Here is an 8,756-nt window from a genome sequence, read left to right as displayed (position 1 = left end):
GATGCTTTGAGCCCTGTCTCTTCAGTGGCTCAGCCAATAACTGTCCAAGAAGGGACAGCGCTGCAGGCAGTGATTGGCTGAGCAGCCTACAACTAAAGAGACTGGGCCAGAAGCATCAGCTGTGAGCGAGGAACACAGGGGAAAGGCTGCAGGACAAAGGGGAAGAATAGGTAAGTATAACGTTATTATTTTTGCAATGTCATCAGCCGTCATACACTACTACCCGTAACGATGCGCGGCCAGCGGACAATATTTTTTAAGCAGGTTTAAGCAAGAATGATCATCCGATAATCGGCTCTTCAACTGACGGTCTTCAGCGATAATCCACTAAATAGGCCTGATTCGGCAGATTATTGCTCTGTGTAATACTGCCCGAAACCTCACAACATGCTGACACTTTCTGTTTTGCAGAGATCACATCTCATTCTCATCAAAGGTAGGATTACACTGGAAAATAACATTTGTGTTATAACTTATAAGGTCAAAAGTAGATAACAACAGGATTTACCATTGCCTCCTGCTCTCTGCTTAGTGACCTCTGCACATGTCACAGAGCATGCCCACAAAAAAAAAAAAAAAAAAAAAAGTCAAGTGATACATTCCCTTTAATGAAAGTGCTCAGTAATGTTTTCCGGGTTCCTAATGTCAGCCCTCTCATTACATTTCGAGTACTTATGTCTCACGGTTTTATGCATTCATTGTTGAAATTTTTCACAGTTGTACCCTTAGAAAGGTTTCCTAAGTCCAGCTCCTATCATACTTTTAATTAAAGTTTCCAGAATAGTCTCTGGTGTGACACTTAAAGCTACTGATGACATTTTATGCAGTCTGCGATAAATTACACATCATTACTGATCATTTGTATTTTGAGAGATATCCTGAGTCGGTGTTTAATACCATCCTGTAATAAAGAAAGCTTTACGCACATACCGCTATCAGAATGCTGCTAAGGTCTCTCTTTCTTGATTGATGATAGCCTAAAAATGCTGATCGATCTGATCAACAGTGTCAGCCTCTAAAAGACTGGGCAGATAATAATGGCATGCTTGAGTAATAGATTCCCCTTTAAATGTCAAGCTGCCATGTTATCCTAGGCTAATGTTAGTGCTCATTGCACAACAATGCAAAGATGAAGATACTGATATGATATTTTAAATTACTAAATAGTTAGTCACGTATAATGAGGTTTTAGTGCTACACAGCAAGAATTCTTATTGAGAAAGAGCCCCTGTTATATTGTTTTTACTGTATTGTATTTCATCTCTTTAACCTCTTAATGACTGCTGTTAGTAGAGATGAGCAAACCTTGAAGTTACTTTGTACCCACAATCTGTCCCCCCAAACCACTTGTACCTTCGGATAGCTGCTTTTAATCCAAGATCTGTCCTGGGGTCCGTTCAGCAGGTGATGCAGTTATTGTCCTAAAAAACAACTTTTAAACTTGCAGCCCTGTGTCAAATGGCTGTGGCCTAGAGTATCGGTGCCCTAACCTTGCACCACCCTCCGTCCCTTCTCCCCACCCTCTTCATAATTAGAAATGCCCCTGGCAGAATTTTTCCTATTTCTCTGCAGTAAACATTGCACAGGTGCCTTAACGATCCAGCCCATGTGCCGTGTTCTCACAGCTGATGAATAGGAGAATACCTGCCTGGTGCATTCCTAATGATTAGGAGGACGGAGAGGAGGGGCAGAGAAGTTGTGCCAGCCTAATGCATACACACTCTAGGCCACGGCCATTTGGCACAGGGCTGCAAGTTTAAAAGTTGTTTTTAGGACAATAACTGCATCACCTGCCGAACGGACCGCAGGACAGATCTTGGATTAAAATCAGCTATCCGAAGGTACAAGCGGTTTGGTGTGGGCAGATTGTGGGTACAGAGTCGTTTTAAGCATGCTCTGGTTCATCCAAACCCAAATGTTCGGCATTTGATTACAGGTGGCTAAAGGTGCATCTAACTTCTTCAGCCACCTGTAATCAAATGCCAGGCATTCAGGTTTGGACAAACCCAAATTTAAATAAACGTAACTGGAAAAATAAAGATAATTAGTATCATTGCATGCAGAATTGTCTGTGCTACTAAAATATAATGTTATTGATCTCACATGGTGAAATGCACAAACAAAAAAATTAAAATAAAAAGCAGCCCTAGGGTGCATCAAACTTCTTCAGCCTCCTGTAATCAAATGCCGTGCATTCAGGTTTGGACAAACTCAAATAAAAAAAAAAACGCAACTGGATAAAAAAATTTCATTATATTTAGAATTGTCTGTGCTACTCAAATATAATGTTATTGATCCCATATGGTGATCTGCATTTATTTTTTTTACACATATACTAGAAGCTCCCCTGGGGACTTCTAGCATATGCACACTGATCTCTCATTGAAATCTATGCAGTATAGTTATACAGCATACTGTAGATCAATGAGATAGGCACTGGATTGGTTTCGGCTGCTGCAGCCGAAAGCAATCGAGTTCCGAGCCGGGATCAGTGCCATTACGGCGCAGACCCCGGCCGGGTAAGGAAGCAAGGATCGCCCCTCTGTGACTATGTCGTGGGGGGGAGGGGGGGCGATCCACCCCACTAGACACCAGGGATGAGGCTGCAGTAAGTTTTCAGATGCAGCTGTCAACTTTGACAACTGCATCTGAAAATTTGATTAGCGGGCATGGCGATCATGGCGGGCATGGCTACATGCCGCACCCGGGACTGCAGCAGTTCAGAGCAGGGTCACCGCGCGGCCCCGCTCTGAACTCCTCAAGGTGACCGCATGGCGTAAATAGATGCCCGCGGTCGTTAAGGGGTTAAGACCAGGTTGTTGCTCCGGCCAGTAGCACCGAACACTAGCCAAACGTTTCCGCAAACAATTCCTACAGTCCTCACTACAGTAATATACGGATCTTCTCTTGGGACACAAAGCTCCTGCGTGTTTCAGTGTTATCGAACACCTTCATCAGTGATCAGATAGCAATATATTGTTAAACATAACCCTTTTTGATGTGTGTTGAAGAAATACTTCTTACTGGGGTATACTTTAAGCAAACAGGGTTGCATTCTAAATTGGGATGAAGTGCTCTTTTATCATTTATATGCATTTTAGCTTCAAACTAGTGCAAGGTATTTTTGTTACCCAGTGATATTATACATGTATTTGACTGAGTAGTATACTCTTCTGTTCTGTCTTATTGCCACAATACATGCATGAGCAGGAAGGCATTAAACTTCTCGATTTCCCAGAGGTCTCCTTGTAGAGTTGTAGGATTATTGTCATTTGCATCCCTTAAAGACCTTATTGAAATTATACAAACAGGCTGAAAACTTAATGGCAAAAATTATATTGCTCAGAGAACTTCAACTTTTTTGGCAGGAGGCGACACCAGATTGCTAACAGCAAATGACGTAGATTTTAATTATGTCTTCGTAATAAGAATTTCAAACCAGCCCAGTGTCTCTTGGGAGAAAGGAAACCAGAAGAACATTGCAATGTATGTGAATTGCTTTTATTTGCTTTTATTATTTTCTTAATAAAACATAGTAGATGTTGAATGTAGAAAGTAAACTATTAACTTTGAAGATAGAAGCAAAGGTACGACAAATTAGATGTATAAGAAAAAATATGCCTGAAATGCTCGAAATTAGATTCATAATACATGCGTCACAGGGGATCCTATTAAAATGTATTCATTGTTTAAAAACAACATCTTACCATATTTATAGTTGCCTCAATCAAAAAGATGTGGGCTTCTACAAGGGCCAGAAGTTGTCGATTTAAAAACGCATAATAACATCTCACAGTTTACCTCTAAATAGACAACGAATTAGCTCTATTCCACTGTTCTGCATAATAACTCTCCTCCAGCAGGATGAAAGCTGTCTCTCAAGGACTACCTAATACTCTCCTGAGACAGCTTTTTTGCATCCTAAAAGAGAGCTAATTTGCATAACTTTTTCCCAGTGATCATTACCTGGCCTTTAAGACGTCTATTCAGTAGATCCTTAAGATATACATCATGTGGGGCATGATATTATAAATGTTTCCCTGGCATGCTATTACAGATGTTATCCTACATTACTCATAGTCGCTGGTGTCTGGGTAACTTTCATCTAAGCTCCAAAATGCATTGCTTTAGTTTGAAAGGGGCGTTCCCTTTTGACAAAGTTATCTCCTATCTAGTGTTATGCTTGCTCAAGCACCTTCAAATGCTCGGATGCTCTTTAGTAAAAAATAAAATAAAAAGCTTATTGATTGCACTTCCACAGCCTCTTTTCTGTAACAAGCCAGGTTAAAACCAAACAGCAGCAGCCTAGTAGTACCAGGGTAGGAGGGACCACTTATTTTGTCCTTCCCCAGCCTAATAATACCAGCCTGCTACCGGTCAAGCCAGGGGCACCACCCCTGTAGTAGTGGGTACTGGGGTTATAATGTGGAGGTTAGTGTTAACCATTTTAGCGGCTAATACTATGCCCCAGCTTAGTAATGGACGGCATCTACTGCTAAGCCTGTCAAGTAAAAAAAAAAAACAATACACAAATGAAATTCAAAAATGTTCTTAGTAAAATAATCCCCCCCCCCCAAACAGTGATATGTACGTACCCTAAATCAATGCTTCTCAAACTGTGGGGCGGGCCTCACCAATGAGGCACCCCCAAGTTGTTGGTGAGGCCCAGCTGGGGAGCCAGTTTTCACAAAAGTAACTATATTCTGCACAGTCCTTTTGCTGTTTGCAAAAATCTCAATTTTACCAACATTATTAATTTATTTCTTACTTACTTTATTAGTATAGAGAGCTTGGGAGACAATTGAAAGCTAGCCCTAGCATTATTTTTAGCTTTTAAATGGACTTTTACTGCAAATGGTGAGGCCCAGGAACCCTCTTGGTCAGTCTGGTGAGGCCCAGTCATTGCCTTGTTCTGTTGGGTGAGGCTCCAGTAGAAAATGTTTGAAAAGCATAATAGTAGTATAACACCTAGCGGAGGGAATGCATGTGATCCATTACTACACGACAAGGGCTCTTCTGTGGGAAGACTTTCTCTAATTCAACAGTTTTGAACATAAATGAATATAAATGATAGCAAAAACTCATAAAAAAAGGATGAAAAGACAATTCACAGCTTCATTGTTTACAAATAATTAGATTTTTTTTAAGTTATCATTCAGTGAGATAGTTAATAAACAGCTAGGACGGTTATTACATTAACCCAAAGGAACAGAGAATGAATCCATACAACAGTCTCCCTTCTATAATAGTATTGAATACATATAATAAAATTATTATGATGCTTTTATCACAATGTATTATCCTTTACAGTGCATAATCCTATAAATTATCATGTGTTTGTGTGATTATTTTATTTAAAAAAAAAAAAAAGAAAACTTTAGCCTATATTCACATGCGGTAAAATAAAAGCAAAATACAGCTGTTGTTTTGAGGTTAAAAAAAAAAAACTGCTGTATTTTCAATGTAGTAATGTGCTCCAATGAAGTCAAGAGGAAATTGACTACTGTGCGCTCCCCGTATATCGGTTATGACCGTCAAATAATGAACAATTTTTGACCATTTTTTTCCACCTGTTCACACATTGTTTTATTCACTTAAAATTATGGCCGTGTATTGGTATTATTTTACTACATGTGAACATAGCTTTATACCAATAAATTTATTGTAATAGCAACATGATGGACACCATTGGACCTACATGTGGCACCCAAATGAAAGAAGTCTGGGAGGCTATGTGCTGTTTACTGCTGGAGCCTCAGAAAAAACCTCAGGACCTTTGGTTGAACTCAGTGGCGGTCAACCACCGACTAATCAGCTTCAGCTAATCGGCAGGAACATTATTTCATCTTAGTTAGAAAATGAACAGTTTAAAATAATTTTGGAATCATTACTGAGCTTGTAGCCACATAATTCAGTGTTACCGTAGGTTATTGTGATGAAGTGTAGCAATACTGCAGTGCCCCTACTCTCCATTGATTTCTCATTACTGTGTTTTTCTGCACTGATTTGGAACATAATATACATTGTATAATGGGAGCAGGATTAGTGATTGATGCCTCTTATTTACTAGGTTATCCGCAATGTTCAAGGATAACTATATTTTGGTGATTATGGCTGTTTTTCTCCGGTATTTAGATCATCTGATTGTTGTAGTTTCCTTCTCGATTCTTTATTTTAGAGTGACCTGCATAATAACTCTGCTATTTAATTGCGCCATTAACTTGGCTTGGTGCCGGCTATAGAATCTTTCTTTCCGCTGTCATAATAGCCAGTGGATTTACTGACAAATGAGCTTTTAAGGCCTGACAAGGCATTTTAGATGAAAAGGCAGAGTACATGGTATCTCTGAAAATGGGAATTTTTTATACTTTACGTTAAAATATATTTTACCAGGAAAAAATATGACAGCTCTATAATGTGTTCAATGAATAAATCTGTTGATCTTTCTACAACTACTGTATTTTTTCAAGAGCGGTTTAATGCCTCTTATATACCCTGTACACTTCAGTCTCATCCGACCATAACATGATTTCCCGCATGGTTTTGGCAGACTTGATGTAGGTTTTGGCATCAAATAGCCAGGCTTGGATGCTTGTTTAGAAAATGCTTCCGTCTTGCCACCCTACCCCACAGCCCTGACATATTAAAAATACTGGAGATTGTTATCACATGCAGTACACAACCAGTACTTGCCAGAAATTCCTGCAGCTCCTGGACCAATTTTCTTCTTGTCTTTTAACCAGTTTTTGTGGTAAATCCATTTTTGTACCCTTCTTCTCACTGATACCTTTCAACAATAAGATCCCTGTGATGTGTTGTAAGCTGTTTAAGGACCATGGTTTGCTGTAAAATGCAACAAAGAAGATGTCAGGAAAGTCCTACTAGAACAGACAAACTTTTTATAGGGTTAATCTGAATCACTTTAAATGATGACAGCCGTGTGGTGATTACTATTTGACATGAGTTTAAATGTGATTGGCAAATTCTGAATACAACCACATCCTCCATTATAAAAGAATGCTAATACTTATGCAACCACATTATTTACATTATTTTTATTTTCCTCCTCCAAATTATTTGAGTTTATTTTTCAATGAAAACTGTGGATTATTGGTCACATTGAAGGTGGAAATAAATCTGAAACAATTTGCATTTTTTGGATTTTTACATGACAGAAACCTCACATTTTAACCCCTTCAAGACAGAGCCCTTTGATGCACTAAAGTCCGGGTCAGATTAATGCAATGTTCCTCCCCGCCTTAGCACTTTTATTTTTCCACCTACAGGGCTGGTTGTGGTGTCATTTTTTGCGTCATGATCTCTAGTTTTTATTAATATCATATTGGTGTAACAGAAAAATTTTGATCGCTTTTTATAAATTTTTTTGTGATATTTAATAAAATTAGCAATCCGTACGGGAACAATAATGTTATATTTTAATAGATCGGACAATTCTGCATGCTACGATATGTAATATGTTTATTTATTTATATTTTTATTTTTATAATGGGCAAGAGGGTCTTTTAAACTTTTATTGGGAGGGGTTTATAAGGGTTTTTTTTAATACAGGTAGTCCTCGGGTTACAACGGTCTCGAGTTACGACGTTTCGTGGTTCCGACGCTTTGTTCCGACGCCTTGTTCCGACCTACGCGGTTCCGTCGTAAGTCGAATACGTGCAGTGGCGGAAGAATACAGTACAGTACTGTACTATACTATACAGTGACAGGTTCCAGACTGAGAAAAACGAGTCTCCTGGCTGCTATAATGCCCTGCATTATGGCTCCCAAACCTAAGCCAGACTCTGCTGATGCCAGTGCATCAAAGAAAAGAAAGGCCATCACCATGGAGGTGAAATTAGATATCATTAAGAGATATGATAAGGGGGAAACAGCGACAGACATTGGTCAGTCATTAGGACTTAGTTGTTCGACTGTTGCTACGATTATCAAAGATAAACCCCGTATCCTTGAACATGTGAAAGGATCTGCTCCTATGAAAGCCACAGTGATAACAAAGCAGCGCAGTGGGCTTATCATTGAGATGGAAAGATTGCTAGTGCTGTGGTTGGAAGACCAAAACCAACGCCGTATCCCTGTGAGCCTTATGGTCATTCAGGAGAAGGCTCCGCGATTGTTTGAGGTGCTGAAAAGAGAGAAGGGAGAAGAAAGTGAAAGTGAGGAGTTTGTAGCGATCAGAGGTTGGTTTATGAGGTTTAAGGAGCGTGCCAATTTCCATAACATTAAAGTGCAAGGTGAAGCTGCTAGTGGTGATGAGAAAGCAGCAAGAGAGTTTCCTAAAGCACTAGCTCAGATAATTACGGAGGGGGATTACTGTGCCCTACAAGTGTGGATAATGTGGATGAGACAGGCTTGTTCTGGAAACGCTTGCCTTACCGCACGTACATCTCCAAGGAGGAGAAGTCAGCACCAGGTCATAAAGTCAGCAAGGAGAGACTGACTTTGCTTCTTGGAGGGAATGCTGCTGGTGACTACAAACTGAAGCCCATGCTGGTGTATCAGGCTGAGAATCCCAGGGCACTCAAGGGCATTTCTAAGGCTCAACTACCAGTCATCTGGAAGTCTAACAGGAAGGCATGGGTGACACTTGCAGTGTTTAAGGACTGGTTCAACAACTATTTTGTGCCAAGCGTGGAGCGGTACTGTACCTCCAAGGATATCCCTTTTAAGGTGTTGCTCATTCTGGACAATGCCCCTGGACACCCTGCTGATGTGGATGACTTTCACCCTAATGTCAA

At 39.9% G+C, this 8,756-nt stretch overlaps 1 protein-coding gene across 1 annotated transcript; it reads left to right on the top strand.

Annotated features, from left to right (window-relative positions):
* The first annotated feature begins 7,777 nt into the window (after positions 1-7,777).
* On the top strand, positions 7,778-8,458 carry LOC138784130 (tigger transposable element-derived protein 1-like). Its single transcript, XM_069959644.1, has one exon. The coding sequence runs from the start codon at positions 7,778-7,780 to the stop codon at positions 8,456-8,458; it is 681 nt and encodes a 226-aa protein (XP_069815745.1).
* Positions 8,459-8,756: the final 298 nt, after the last annotated feature.

Source organism: Dendropsophus ebraccatus, chromosome 2 (genome assembly GCF_027789765.1).
Source record: "Dendropsophus ebraccatus isolate aDenEbr1 chromosome 2, aDenEbr1.pat, whole genome shotgun sequence".
NCBI classification, from domain to species: domain Eukaryota; kingdom Metazoa; phylum Chordata; class Amphibia; order Anura; family Hylidae; genus Dendropsophus; species Dendropsophus ebraccatus.
Note: the sequence above shows the minus strand (reverse complement) of the source record. Positions and strands in the feature narration are given on the sequence as shown.